The sequence below is a fragment of the Cotesia glomerata genome, linkage group LG3 (genome assembly GCF_020080835.1).
Source record: "Cotesia glomerata isolate CgM1 linkage group LG3, MPM_Cglom_v2.3, whole genome shotgun sequence".
In the NCBI taxonomy this organism is placed as follows: domain Eukaryota; kingdom Metazoa; phylum Arthropoda; class Insecta; order Hymenoptera; family Braconidae; genus Cotesia; species Cotesia glomerata.
In genome coordinates, this window is record NC_058160.1 from 27,696,154 (window position 1) to 27,712,460 (window position 16,307).

Genomic DNA, 16,307 nt, shown 5'->3' on the forward strand with positions numbered 1-16,307 from the left:
TGGCGCGTGGTTATATTTTTATCCCTCATAACTGGAGCGGGGTAACACGTTGACGACACACGGCCTTATCAAACGAGCAGAGCCTTTGTCCAACTTTAATTGAAAATATTGGAATAAATTTTCCAATAGACACCCGGCCGAGAACGGACGACGCGAAACTTTGGATGCTCGATAGACCGCGACTAAATGACATACAGTACACTAAAGTACACAACTATAACGTTAAATATAGGTATGTATATTTTTACGAACACAAATAAACTCCCATCCGAGATTCAGGACTCAGCGACAGCCAAAGAAACGGAAAACTGCCTACCGGTGGATCAAAAAATAACAAAAGTCGTGATGCAAATGAAATAAAACTTTATTCTCTTGCTCTTTCCTTTTTTATTCTTTCTGTTGATTTATTTTTTTTCGTTTAACGAACGCACTGTCGAAAAAATGAAACGTCGTTCAGAGCGATTTCGAAAATATCTGAAAAAAAAAGCTAAAGAAAAAAAAAGGAATGTCCACTCAATAGGATGGACGCGAATTCGAGACAGAAATACAATATTGCGGGCGATGTCGGGAATGAGAGAGTAGAGAGTGATATGAGAGGGAGTGGAATAGAATTCTATCTCAAAACGTTGAAAATCGAGTGATCGACCGACATACATTTAAAATTTATTTTTTTTCTCATTCTTTTATGCGTACGGTGTGAAACAGCCGAAATCCATTTGTGCTCATCCGCACACTGTGTATTCATCGCTCTCCACCAAAACTTTCAATACTCGATGTTCGCTCGGCTTTTTTTCTAACTACCTTTTCACTCCTGTTCATATTTCACCAGGCAACCGTTTTATTCCACCTGAAATTCCAGTAATAACTTTACTGCATTCTTCTAAATACTGGCCCAGCTGGAAATATTAATGCAACTTTCCGAAATTTCAATCGACAAAACATCAAATTATTTCATTTGTTCTATAGATGAAATTTTAACAGTAATAAAAATGACTTTTTATTAAGTCATTTATTTAAAAAAATTTTCTCGACTTTATCTACTAGTAAATTTATTCTAAAATAATGAAAAGGATTTTTTTAAATATGCTACTTTGTCCTAAGAAAATATTTTATGTTATTCAAATAAATTTCACTGGTAGAAAAATTAACTTAATTTCAAAGAGAAAATTTTTAAGAATTAATTTATTTTGAATCAAGCAGAAATATTTTTAGAAGTTAAATTTCTTATTATCAAATATAAAATGCTGAGTTGTAGATCATAAAAATTCCACCAGTACTTTAATAAATTCATAATAAAACAAATTTTGATTCGAGAAGTAATATAAAGAGCGAGAATGCTATTCAAATTTCTTTTGTCAAATATAAAATTTATTTTTAAACAATTTTTGAAAAATGACATTAATAATAAATGATTAATCATGAATATGATAGAAATAGAGATGCATAATAATGATACTATGATAAAAAGGTATCAGTTGATTCAAAATAAAATTTGAAATCGAGTACAGTATAGTACAGTAGGGCTCATGAAGTAAATGCTGTGTTTGAGTTGACATGGACAATTTTACATGGTCAATGGTCGTATGTACAAACTCACATTTAAATGGTGTGGAGGTGTGACGAGGACAGACACTTGGTCGAGTGGTCGGGCAGTACCCGCGTGCCAAATCCACAGTAACTGCGAGTACTCGCGTGTATGTACATTGATAAAAGAGGGCAAGAGCGCGTGGCCGACTCGATAGAGCTGGAATTCAGTTTGCAAACCCCCTGGCTACCCTTCCCCACCCACATCGCACACTACTACTATTTTATTTCATTTTCTTCCCTGCTTCTCTTCCTCTATTTATATGGCCGATCATTCACTCACTCACTCACTCGATCGCTCGACGGTCTATGTCTATGTAGATATATAGGGGGAAGATCGAAAGCAATTGGTACGTAGCACGATTGCGCCTACTCTACTGTAAATATTGCTCATGCAGGGTGTCGTGGATGCTCTGGTCCATGGAAATAATCGAGCACGAGATATTGAAACGTCAAATAATACTGCCTACCTTCATCCAACTTTACTTTGTTATTATTATTATTATATTCTTGATTATTCATATGATCAGTGTATTCATATGTTTTTTCTTTTTAAATATATATCTGTATATTTTTATTTTTTAATAGTATTAAATTCTTCAGACTACTGAGATTTTCTATTTATGAGTTCACTGATAGAAAAATTAATTTTATTATATTCGAGAGAAAAAATTGTGAGTCGAGAAAATTATTTTCAATAATTTTATTGTCTTTGATCAAGAAAAAATGCAATATTATAGCTTAAGAAAATTTCTCAATTTTTTCAACAAGTTTTTCACTAATAAAAATCGAAAACAAAAAAGATCATACATTTATAATAATTATCAAGTTAAAAATTTTTTCATTTCATTAAATCGATAGTTAGAGCGTTTAATTCGTATGTATGTATTTAATATTACACAATAAAAAATTTTCCGTCATTGCGTCAAAAAACTTAATGTTAAAAATTTTTGTGTTAAATATTTAAAAGTTTTATGTGTAAATTTAAGATTTATTCTATTAAATAAACACAAAAAAGTCTTAAATATTTAACATAAAAATTTTTAACACAAAATTTTTCGACGCAATGACGCAAAATTTTTTACTGTGTGATATTATTGTAATTATGATGATTATTATTATTATTATTATCATTAATTCTTTGCAGAGTATTTGAAAAAATACTAAGTTTTTTAGAACGAAAATGGGAGACCCGCTGAAAAATTGGAGCAAATAAATTTCATGAAAAGAAAATAAAGTTTAAAATAAAAACATTTTTTATCAATTCAACTAATAGACTTCAAAAAATTAAATTTGAAATTAACGAAATTATGATTCTAGTGAAAAAATTGTTTTGCGAATTTTTTTTGGGTTCTCTACTTCTTTCCCAAATAACAACTAATGATTATATAAAATTTACTCAATCGAATGATTAAAAAAAAAAATAAACAGAACTACCAATTAAAATTCTATCATTAAATCAAGGAAATCATAACCGTAAATAGCAATTACAATGAAAATCGATGTAATTTTGGAAGATTAAAAAACGTCAGGGGTCAGGGAGTCATTCGCGGTAATTTGCATTGCTACAGAAGCAATCGCGCCTTAATTAACGGGTATTAACGAGCGGAGGCGAGGAAAATGTATTTGTAAGCCTTGTACCGGCGAATGGCGAATTGGTATTAGTGTTTGGCGGCGTCTGGCAGGTAGTGAACGCCCCAGTCCAAGTAGCGCACCCGTTCACCCGATCAGCCGCGTTATCCAAGTCGATCATTCAATTTCGCGCGGCAAATTGTCCGTGCCGGAAACTCATATCCGGGTGGTTCCGGTGCTCCCGAGTACCAATCCCCCGTCCTCCGTCTGTCCCGTCTCCGCCGACGATTCACCAGCAAGACCGTCGATGTGCAGATGAACGGCTGGAACTTGCTTCCGCTCATGATCGACAAATCGGTTTCGGTTGGCTCCCAAGAGCTCTCCCTTCGACCAACTTTTCATTGGGGAAACGAAAACTCATTTTTATTCTAAATATATATTTTATTTCATTTTAAAGATCAATTACCTTTTTTTTTTATTTAATTACTCTACAGAGTGTACTGCACACTTTCTCGAAAAATATTCCTTCCAAGAACGTTCAAACAAAGCAACTGATTTTTCCGCACGGATAAATAAAAAATGTACTCGCTGTATGCGCGATAAATTATATCGAGTTAGCGCTCTTAAGATAATTTTCTTGATAATTTTAACCTCAAATATTTATGTGATATAAATTTAAGTTTTCAGTTATAAATTGCGTACAATTAAAGAAATCGTCGACGGAGGAGGTGCTTTACTTTAGTTTGTTCTATTTTTTGACCGTATAAATTCACTAGTATAAATAAAATATCTTTTACAAATATTAAAATCACACAAAGTGCAGTAAATCTTTTAGTTAAACAATTTTCTGAATCTTTTAATTCAACTTTTGGGAGAATATTAAAGATAGAAAAAATTATAAGAAATATTTTTTGTAGAAAATTAAATTTTCTACAAATTAACTCATTATAAATTTTCCTATATCTTTTATCATAAGCCAGAATTTGAATTTAAAGTCAAAGTTTAAAACATTTTTTAAAGAATTTCTTAAAAATAATTTAAATAATTGATATTTTCTCAAGTTAAACACTAAAATGACCGTGTAAACAATCAGTCTCGCTTTCAAAGAAATTTCCAAGGCCAGACGAGTGCCCGAGCTTTCTACTTAACCAAACAAAAATTTCTAAAAGACCGTAATTTACCTTCGAAATAAATTTAAACTCCGTGACTGTAAAATGCAGTACAAAATATATTCGTAGTCGGTTAAGTGAAAAAAAAGTTTAAATTCTCGAACGGAGTGAATACAATTTAGCAGAGTGCCGTGACACTGACGCAGAAGAGAGCCATTAAAATTCGGGGAGGTGAATTTGGTGGAATAAATTCTGGAGTTTCAGCCCGGGCAGGTATTCCTATTCCAATATCTGGGAGGTACGAGCAAACAGAAGACTCTGTCCGCGTGTCTAGTCCACGGAAACTCCTCTACCTTCTCTATACTGAACTGTACTACATATAACAGTAACACCGACAGTGGAAGTCGAAAAGTTGTGCATTGTCATTGTCAGTGAATAAACGGAACCGATTGTTGCGCGATGTCGATCGACCGGTGAAAAACTTTTCCCGCTTTCAGTCCTTTCAGCTGGATTTCTTTCTTACACTTTCTTTGCTCTATTCCTGGAGTTTAAGCCAAGTGGTTCAACTCAAAGTCACTCGCTCGGTCCTTTTCTTTCGAGAAGAAAAATCTGGGCGAAAAAAAAATTTTAAATAAAAATAAAGGACTCGCGAACGCGAGCGCGGATAAAAAAGCAAAGAAGTAAGCACCAGCAAAACGTTGGAGACAAATGGCAAACGACATAGCTGGCACGTGAGTCTAGTCATATTACTTTCACCACTATGGGTAAACCCGTAAAATTGTCTATCTCCACTGAACTGCACTGGTTACTCACAACTTCTCTCTTACTCTCATGACGTCATGATATACTGGAGTTTATTTTTATATGTAATGTACTTGTTGTTTATTTTATTTTTTTTTTTTTTTTCTGATAAAATATTGCGCTGATAAAACCTTGAACACAAATTCACAACTATCAAACTTCAACGGCTTACTATCATATTTATAAATCTATTTTTAGTTTTATTCGGTGAAACTCGAGATAGAGTTTCGAATAAAGCATGAGATGGATTTCTTTTTCTTCATTTTAAAGCTAAATAAAACTCTAGACATGTGCATGCCTCTAAAAACATATTTGTGATTATGAGTCATGAGTAACATGTCATGTGTCATATATGTCATATTTAAGGACTTGAATTTATATTTATATTTATTTTTGCAATACTAAATGTGATAATTGCCAGCTGCTAATTTACATACGATAGTTTATTGCGTAAATAATGTCGTTTGATTTCATTGAAATTTTATTATATATATTTATGTATTTATGTACATTAACAAGTGCAATACTGGATCGTGATTTTATAGGTATGAGTAATATAATATAATAAATAATTTATGAAACGGCCTTTCGAAAAATACATCGGTGGTAATTGTTAGTACCGACAATCATGCGTAAATATGTTTAAATTAATTAGTTTTCATTTACTGGGAGAACTTATATGTTCGAAATTGGGTCTCGGGAATGTTTGTTGTTATTAACTGTGAATATTTACTCAGTTATTGAGCATGGAAATGTTTTTGCTGTCAGTAATTTCGATTTCCTTTGAAGTGAATGTTTTGATGGAAAATTACTCTAAAAGTCAAGTTTTTAGAGGATATGAGTGGAATTTATGATTATTTAACTGCTAAAGTTGCTAACAGGGTTATGATTGGTAATTAAATTTATTGATCGTGAAGGTTAATCGAGTATTATTAATTAGTGGATAATGAGGGAAACTATTAAAAAAATTTTGGTAATTAAATTTTATGCGGGAGGTAAACGCGAAATTAATGATTTTTTATTATGCAAAGTTGGAAAAGAAATTATTGGTCGTTAAATTTTGAATTATGAAATTATTAAATAAAAATTGATAGCAAAAGAAATTAAAAATGTTTTTAAATTAAAAATGTTGATGATTATCGAAAAGTAATTTATTTAAAATTTAATTGTATGATATTGCAAAAAAGAGCAAAATTTATTAGAAGCAAATTTTTGTAACAATTTTTTTACTTTTTTAAAAATTTTTTATCTTTATGAATCACAATTGGTAATTATGATAAATATGGACGTTATATAAATTTACAAACTAGGTTATGTAAACATCCAAAAAACGGTTTAAATTAAAAATCTCATTTTATAAATTGTAAATTTTTTTCGTACACTAAAAAAAAAATTAACTTGATTCAAGAGAAAAAAAGTTTGGAAAATCCAAAAGTGCACACCTCATAACGCTCATTCATTTTTTAAGAAAACAATTAATTGTGTAATTGATTAAAAAAAAAAAAAAAATTATAATTAAGTAATTTCTTACAGAGTATTTTTTATTTTTTTTTAAACATCGGCGCCCTTTTTTCTTGTCATAGGCGCACGCAGTCTAAAAAAATCTAGCTTGATCAAGTGGTGCCATAGTTTTTACGTGACAAATAAGAAAAGTTCGTTTGGCTTTGTACGGTTGTATCGTAGTGAATTTTAATAAAAATTCAATTAAAAAGAAAATACGCAAACTAGGCCACTGATATGAAATACGGACCCAGTTCATCGAATTCTTAAACTAATAAAAAAGGTTCGGTCTTAAAATATCAATTTATTCGGGAGTAATCGTTGGTACATCCAAAATGGGGTGACATCCGGACGTCCACGTAAAATTTTTTTCAAAACGTTTTTTTTTTTCAAAATAGCAACTTAAAATGATTTTAGAAAGTAAAAGATGGTTTAATTTAAGTGTTTTTTCGGTGTACATCTACTTATATCATTGTATAAGTGTAGTATGCTTGTGAAAGAGACATTTAAAGATCACGAAATTGCTTGAACTTGACGAGTCGAGTATAAAGCACAACCTCACGCACTTCGCGCTATGAGGCGTGCAATTCTTGAACCAAGAAAATAATTTTGAAGAGGGTAATTCTCTACAATCAAGACGAAAAATTCTTGAATCAAGTAAAATTTACTTAACCAAGTAAAAATTTTTTAATTTAAGAATTTTTTTACTCAAATCAAGAAGATGAATTTCTTCAAAATTATATACTTGATTGAAGAACATTTTTTTTTCTGTGTAGGCATAATATTTAATTTTAAATTTTAGATTTCTCAAAATTATTAATGCAATAAATTTAAATAAAAATTGAATAATAATTGAACTGAAAAATATAGGCTTGAAGGAGATTCGGTAGTGGTTACTCCATCAACAGCAGAGCATCAAATACCAGGAGGGCCAAATTTCCAATGCATCAACTTGGATCGAAGGGATAGTTTTCCTTTGCCTCAAAATGGCCGATCATCAAGTCTACGTCGACAAAGCATCGCTTTGAACGCTATTATTAATCATAGACGTGCATTAATAGGGTAATTTAAAATTTCAATATTAGATATTTATTTATTTAATAATAATATATGAAGGAAAAGCAACAATACAGAGAAAATGTGAGAGTTGATCAACTTAAGTTGTCTTTTACGGCTGACTATTATTGTTATTAAATAACAAAAGATTGAAAGCACATGAAGATAGAATAAAATAGGCGTCACTTGATGATTCCAAGTGAGAGTAGAGAGCTGCTATTCACTTAAACCTATTTAATTCTAGCCATGCTAATTCGCAAGAGATACAAGTGCCTAGTGTGTATACACCATATTATATAGAGTAGAGTACAGATAGAGTATAGCAGTATATATCAGCCAAATTGAGTTTGATCAAGTATACACAGCAACAAACTAAAGACCCACAACAATACGCAACGCCAGTCAAACACCGCAGACACTGCCGTCGAGGCTGCCAGCTCTCTTGTTTCGCGAAAAGCCAAACAGAATTATATTACACCGCGCGCGATCGAAGCTAACGAAATAAAGCTTTTATGATGGAAAATCGATCATGAAAGGATCCCTCGGCCATTTAAGTTTCTCACTTTATACTCCTCTGTATCTATTTTCATTTCTCCCTCTTTGATTATTATACCTACTTTTATTATTTTTATTCCATTTTACCGTGAATTACTCGAGATTTTACAAATCACGTCTATCTATTTTTTTTACACTACGCAATAAAAAAACGCCAGCAATAAAAATATCTCCGCTTCGAACGCGAGTATTTTTTATTCCGGAAAGCATAAAAAAATTTAGTTTAAAAATACCGGTTTTGGTAACAAATATTGTTTGTTAACGTATACATCCGCAAGAAAAAAATATAAAAGGTGAATATTAACTCTTCAGCTATTGGGAATACCATATTTTCATCGGTGTTTTATTTTATAACTTTTTTATGGACAAAAAAACGACAATGTACTATGAATAACAATTACTTCAAATTTTAAAACAATTTACCGCCATTGTTCTTCAATTATTTGGTAAAATAACAATATCATAGAAGTAAAATAGGTGAAATGAAATGGTTAACAGATTTAGAGATTAAAAAAAAATTATTCTATAAAAGTTGTCTATTATTTTTGTTTCACTTTGTGAAGTTTTAAACTCTACATCAACTTAATGATTTAAAAATAAATTTTTCTTTTTTTTTTAATTATTCAAAAATAATAATTTAGACACGTAAAAATTTAACCGTGATAATTTCGCAAACTTGATATGATTCCACATAAAATAGCGCTCAGACTAGAACGAGCCGATTGAAATCGATTAACAGAGAAATTCCGAATTCTACTTATAAATCCGATTGCAAACGAAATCCTCTACAACAAAACAATCATGAGGAATTTTTTTAACTCTTCAAAACCATAAAAATATTAATAACCACTTCCACACTCTCTAAATCTGAAACAGTGAAAATCACTGGAAATTAGTGGTATATTCACTATTTCACAGTTATAAGTATACCACTTGGTATACTTATAACTGTGAAACAGTGAAATTCTACTGATTCATTTTAAGAGAGCAAGGGGAAAAAAGTAAACTGTAATATTCACTCGGATTCCGGTTAATTTTTATAGTTTTAAACAGTACAGCGGACATCGGGGTGGCAAAATATAAATATTACAGAACTTAATGTAGAAAGTATAAAAGCCACAATTTATAATTTAATATTCAAAATAAGTGATTAGTAGCTGTCACTATAGTAAATAACGACTCTTTCATCTTAAAAAATTACAGTTTCAAACAGTAAAAATTACCATTTCAATATATAGTCCATATTATGAGGAGAAGGGGGTCTCACTCTGGGAGAATTTAACATTTGAAACAGTAAAAATTATACTTTTAAAATATACATTTTACCAGTCCAAGCAAGTCAATAATTACAGTTTGATTTTTAGCGTTGCGTATAAAATTAACCATTTTACTTTGTAAATATTGACGTTGCTTGTATTAGAAATTTACTAACTTTATTTTATACTTTTTACATATCATAAGATCATTTTTTAGGTACGAAATGATAAATAAAGTCTGAATTCTTACACAGAAAGAATGGTTCACTTGAACCAATAAAATATTTTTCTTGCTAATTATTTTCTTGGGCGAAAAAAAATTTTTTTTTGACACAAGAAATTTCACTTATCCCAACAAAATTAATTCTCTTGCTACTAGAAATACGTATCTTAATCCAAGACAATTTATTTGAATCAAGAAAATTTTCTTGTTTTGAGAAAATTTTTCTCTTGCTCCAAAAAATTAAGTTCTTGACAGAAGTAAATTTTCTTATCGTGAGAAAATTCTTCTCTTGCTCCAAAAAATTAAATAAATTTTCATTAATATTTTTATTGACAAACATGTCAAATGGGAAGATCAAATAATATTGAACCATTTTCTTTCATTCAATATGTACAATTGCGTGCTAAAATAATCTAAAATGGGTATCAAATATTCAAGAGAAAAATTTTGTCAAGGTGAGAAAATTTTTTTCTCAACTAAAGTAGGTGGCGCTGCTTCCCTAAAGTATCTAAAAATCTTGATCCAATATAAAAATTTATTGTATCAAGTATTTATAATAATTTGAATTAAGAAAAATTACTTCCACCAAGAATAGAATTTCAAGAAAAATTTTTACTTCGGCCAAGACAACTTCGGTCTTCCTTCGGGCACCCGAAAATTTACTTGAACCAAGAATTTTATTCTCCAGTCAAGAAATCTTTTTTTCTGTGTAATTATTATACTTTAACATTTTAGACATTCACATAGCGAATATTACTGTTTGAAATAGTATTTTCTTCCATGTAAAGAGTAAATTGTAACGTTTAAATGGTAAATATTATAAAGTGAATAGTAAAATCATGATTTTACTGATTGAAATGGTAATTTTTAGCAGTTGATCATTACTTATTATAAATCGACTGTTATTTATTACAGTTTACTTTTTTCCGTGCAATAAACGTATTGCGAAAAAAAAATAAAAAAAAAAGGTATTTCCATTTTTTAGTTGAATTTGTTAATGAAAAAATTTTGCATTGAATAGGGCACTGATCTCGGGTATTGGTAGCAACTTGTCTCTGCCATCTTGTGGCACACAAGATCAAAATCCAGGACAAAGCAACAATACGTCAACATCAGCAGCGAACCATGACTCGTGCTCGCAGCATTGTCAAGAGATCCCTGATAATCATCGGCCTTATACCAGAGCAGCATCCCACCAGTATTCGAATCTACAACTTACGCCGGTCAATAGCGCGGGCATCCCATTGTGTGCATTGGAGACCTCTAAGTGTAATTATGCATTGCCATTACGAGTTAACGTCAATTGGATACATTTACTGTTATCGTTATAAATAATACGTCGATTGTAATTATTAATATCGATTATAATTGTTAAATATTAAATATCTAGGCAAGCCGCACTGCAATCGCCGCAGCGGAGGCTCATCTAGGCACCGAAAAGAAAAGCATCGCACGGAATTAATATCCACGGTCAGCACACTTTATGCTAAGCTGCTAATAGTCGTCGGGGTGACGGTCCCAGTAACGGCTAGTGTGAGCCAAAGGGTCCCTCCCGCTCTCGATCAGGTTTGTATTATATTATAAAGTGGACTTATAAATATGAATATAAATATAAATATATCGTGCCCTCATCCCGTATTTGTCGATCGATTCTCATCTCGGCTTACCGGTTCCATTTTGCATTAATAATAAATTTCATTATGTGTCGACTAGTGTAGTGCCCCGCGAGCAATATTGCTCGCCTTTATAAGCCCGCACCGCGTAAATGACACTTTATGTTGATGTCGGCTTTAATTTGCCCTCACAGATACTCAACCATCAGTGATCAACGCTTTATTTAAAAATAAATATTTTTAAACAATTAGTACTAAAGAAAAATATTTACTTTTGTGACTTACGCGGTAAAAAAAAATTTTTAATTGCAGATTAAAGTACGGTTTATAAAATCTAGCTGCCTTGAATAAAATACACTAATAGGATTTATTTGTACCAAAAAATATTTGTTAATAGTTATCAAATTATTTATTAGAGACCGTTTTTTAGTATTAAACAAATATTTCTTAGTATTTAAAATGATTTGTTTGTATTTAATAAATCTGATATTTATTTATTAAATAATAATAAATTTTTTTAAATACTAAGAAATTTTTATTAAGGGCTAAAAAGTGGTCTGTAATAAATGATTTGTTAAATATTAAATATTTTTTACTATAAACAAATTCTTGTATGAGTGTAATAAAAAAATTAGTTTAAAAATTGAATTTAAAAAATTTTTGAAAATAACGTTTTAAAATTTCTTTGAATTTTTTATTTTTTTCATTAATAATTTTATTTTGACAAGAGAAAAATATTAAAATTTTGTTTAAATTGCTTATTATCGAAAAGTATAAGATAAAACAATTTTTGTTTAATTATTATTCGTAATTATTGACAACAAAAGCGCAAATTTAAGTTACTTAAAAGATAATTTTTAAAACGAGTATAAAATTAATTAAAATTTTTTTCTAGGGATTTTATTTGTACCTCTACCTAGTGAGTGTAGGATTTGTTATCACAATGTACACAATAGTACTCCGAGATAAAGCCGTTAAAAAAATGCTGATCCAGAAAAGAAAGGACGGAATGACTTTTGTATTGGACGACTTTACAGGAAAGCGGCAAAGTTTTCAGGTAAAATATAATTTTAGAGCTAAAAAAAACTAGATAGCTCAAGTTCAAAATATTTAGAGATGAGGCCATATTAATTAACATAAAAAAGTGGCTGATAAAGCCGACAGGCCTGGAAATGGGGCCATAAAATAAAAAAAGCCGGGTGGCATTAAACCGGCGAGAAACTCGATACAGAAAATGTTATGCCGGGTAATTTAAAATACCGATAATTGTTGAAGGGCTGCAAGGGGTCGGAACAGTAAGAATTAAAAGTAAATAAAAATAAAAGTTTATAAATTCAACAGGCGCAGCAGTACGGGAGCTTTTGTCTGCGTCTAGGTGCCATCGGGTTCGGAGCCGGCTCGTTAGTGTTTACTGGATTGCAAATCGGTGCTGCTATTGCGTCTGCTGGTCCATTAAAAGCGATTACACCAAGTGCGAGGCTTCTTTTAGTGACCGCTCAAATGCACTTTATATTTTTGAACAGTAAAGATCTCGAGCTCGCTAAACACAGTCCTCTCGCTAAATTAGGGCTCATGCATATGATTGCTACCAATCTTTGTGAATGGCTGCAGGTAATTTTGTTTTATTATTATCCAATATTAATTTTTTTCCGACTTTGATCATTTTTCTGATGAACAGGCACTTGTAGAAGAGACAAGGCATGAAATCGCGCATTTAGAGTTACACGATCACGAGCTCAATGAAGAAGGAATACTAAAGACGCTTCTGACAGACGCAAGTCCCTTTTTATTTCCTTGTACTATTGAATTCAGCCTGATTTGCGCCGTTATTCTTTTCGAAATGTGGAAGCGCGTTGACAGAATGGTTGTCGTGAAACACGACGGTTCTGCAAAGTCATTACATCAACTGAGCATTGACTGCAGCAACGCTCACAAAGGTCTCTTTGGCGGAATTTTGGTAATCGCAGCCACGGTTTTGAGTTTGATAATGTTTTTCGTCCTCAAAAAATCAAAGTCGAAAATGGCTATCGAGCAAGTTACTGCTCTTGAAACCGCCATTTTAATTGCAGGTAACTATTTATATCACTCAAATCAATACTTCAGCACTTCAATGCTTTTATACTTCAATACTCTATTAAAAAGAAAAAAAAAATATTTTTTTTCTTGAACACTTAAAAAGTAAAATTGAGTTTTAAAGTTTTCGAATTTATAAGCTATTAAAATATTGATGTTTAAATTTCTATTGAATTGAAACTACAATAATCAGATTAAAATTTTCAAAGCGTTTTATATTAAAGTATAGACCCTTTTATTCTTTTTTCGTGTTTCAAATATTTTATCAAAAATTATCATAAAAAATCTTCATTTTTTAATCATTAAAAAAAATTTTTCTTAATTCTGAACTGTTTAAAATTAAAAAATAAAAAAAAACCGTTTTCCATATTATTGCTCTAATCAGGTCTAAATTTTTTTATAATTAAATTAAAAATCAGGATTTTGTAGACCAAATTAATGTTATGTTTTTTTTATTTAATTTATTTTAACATGCCACGTTTCGTCAGTTTTATTCTGACATCATCAGGCACCTTAAAATTTTTACGATACAAAAACACATAGTCCTTAATTTACAAAAATTACTGCGCATGATATTTTTTAATATACAAAAAAACTTTTCATTTTGGAAGATACTTTGGAAGATACCTCGTGTTTATTTGAAGGTTATTGTTGATAATTTGTTACTTGTCAACATATTGTTGAGGAGGTTTTTAAAATATATTTACACTGATAGAAAGATTTGTTTATAGTTAAAAATATTTGTTAATATTTAACAAATCATTTATTAGAAGCCATTTTTTCGTCCTTAACAAATATATCTTAGTATTTAAAAAGATTTATTAATATTTAATAAATGAATATCAGATTTATTAAATACTAAGAAATATTTGTTAAATACTAAAAGTCGTCTCTAATAAATGATTTGTTAACTATTAACAAATATTATTTAATACAAATAAACCAGTGTAATTGGATTTGGTTCATTGTATTTATTACGGACTCTAATTAAAAAAATGTCAAATTTTTTTGTGTATTAAAAAATATCATGGGCAGTAATTTTTGTAAATTAAGGACTGTGTTTTTGTATTGTAAAAATTTTAAGGTGCCTGATGATGACGCATGTTAAAATAAATGAAATAAAAAAACATAACATCAATTTGATCTACAACATCCTGATTTTTAATTAATTAGTTAAAAAAAAACTTCTAATGTAAAATGAAAACTAAAACTAAAACTCAACTAAATGAATTTAATTTAGGTGCAATCGCGTCTGTAAGTTGCGCACTTAAATTACGGCGTTTAGAACTGAAGAACACGAAACCCGCACCTCATCTTGACTCGACTTTGCTGGCAGCGGCACAAGCGGGTGTCTATCTCCATTGTTTATTTGGTGCAGTCGGCGGGATATTGACAATGGGCCCAACTTGGGTACTATCACTTACCGCTGATTTCATCGCTTTGATTCAAAGCACTAGTCAAACTCTTCTAGTCAAGGTACATATACTCATACATACATAATAAGTCTGTGCAGTAACGACACCACAGTATAATACAGGGTCGCAGAATAATACTTAGTCTGGTCTACTAGTTATGACAGTAGTTGTTGCTGTCGTGGTTCTACCACGCTTTGATATTTCAATCAACTGTGCCCATAAATCAATACTGAGTGTGTCGTATTATATTACATAGTTTGAACCAACTACAAGTGCAAGGTACAATGTTATACCTATATAATGCCTTAGTTTATTTGTTTGCGCCGCAGATTGCTTGGCGAAGACGCTCCTCATCAACGAAGAAGCCCGGCAAGGAGCTGATAACCTTCCTGATTGTCGTCAACATCGCTTTGTGGGCAGTCAACACTCTTGAGAAGTCCAGAGCTGACGTCAGGCCGGACCACCTCCATTTCTTCGGCGTCTGGGCCTGGACTATAATCACCCACGTCTCAATGCCACTGGCCATTTTCTTCCGATTTCACTCCGCGATTTGCTTGTTTGAAGTTTGGAAAAGCTGCTACAAGTACAAACCGGCTCTACATACTCGTCCCTAATTATTTTTTATTCGATAGGTTTTATAAATATTTATTAAATTCTGGTTTAATAATTCAAGAGCTCTTGATTCTAAACGCCGGAAGTACAATTGTTGAATACTTCGCTCTTGAATTGTATTAAAGGGGCTCAACTTTTAACTGCACTTTACTTCAGGAGCTGGAATGTGGAATTAAACTCGTTGATTAGCTTTTAGAGTGTCTTTTATACGTTCTAGGTCAAATCGCTGCTCATATTTTTTTATATTATATGAAGAGAAAATTTAATTGGTTTTGAGTTTTATTTTGTACTGGAGTTTTATATCTATTAATATGAAGTTTTTTTTTAAAGCTTGAATTCACGAAGATTTTCTTGAATTTATCATTGATTTTCTTAATAAAATTATACTAGCATTAAAAGAACATGAGTAAAAAAAAATTATAATTCAAGCAAGCAGAGTTTTTCTTAATTCATTAAACGGGATCTTAATTGTAATTTTAAAAAATTTTATTTTTAAAAATCTAAATGAATAAAATCATATTTCTAAAATTTTCAATTTTTATAGCTAAAAATTCAAAACGTTGAATTTTTAAAGCAGAAAGTTAGAAAATATAAAAAAAATTTTCAAGAGGACCTAAATAAAAAATTTTTCAAATTTTATTTTCTCATTTAATTAATTATTACTAGCAACCTTGCAGTCACTATGTGACTGCCGGGCCTTGTGAATTATAAATAAATAAAATTTTGCTCTATTAAAAAATGACTGTTGTTAAATTGCACTGTACTTTTTTAACTAATATTGACGTTTTTAAAGATATAAGCTCATTCCGATGTTACACTCATCAAGAGCTTTCATTTGAGTACCCACATGCATTTTGATATATTTTTCGTATATACATATATATAATATATATAAATATATGAAAAATTGATGTGGGTACTCAAATGAAAGGTCTTAA

General features: G+C 30.7%; 1 protein-coding gene across 1 annotated transcript; it reads left to right on the top strand.

The window, feature by feature from the left end:
• Positions 1-4,141: 4,141 nt before the first annotated feature.
• On the top strand, positions 4,142-15,699 carry LOC123261071 (proton channel OtopLc-like). Its single transcript, XM_044722547.1, has 9 exons — positions 4,142-4,996; positions 7,437-7,628; positions 10,678-10,925; positions 11,047-11,222; positions 12,165-12,326; positions 12,611-12,880; positions 12,948-13,338; positions 14,583-14,818; positions 15,087-15,699. Exons 1-9 carry the CDS (start codon positions 4,974-4,976, stop codon positions 15,369-15,371), a joined length of 1,983 nt encoding a protein of 660 aa, XP_044578482.1. The 5' UTR covers positions 4,142-4,973; the 3' UTR covers positions 15,372-15,699.
• Positions 15,700-16,307: the final 608 nt, after the last annotated feature.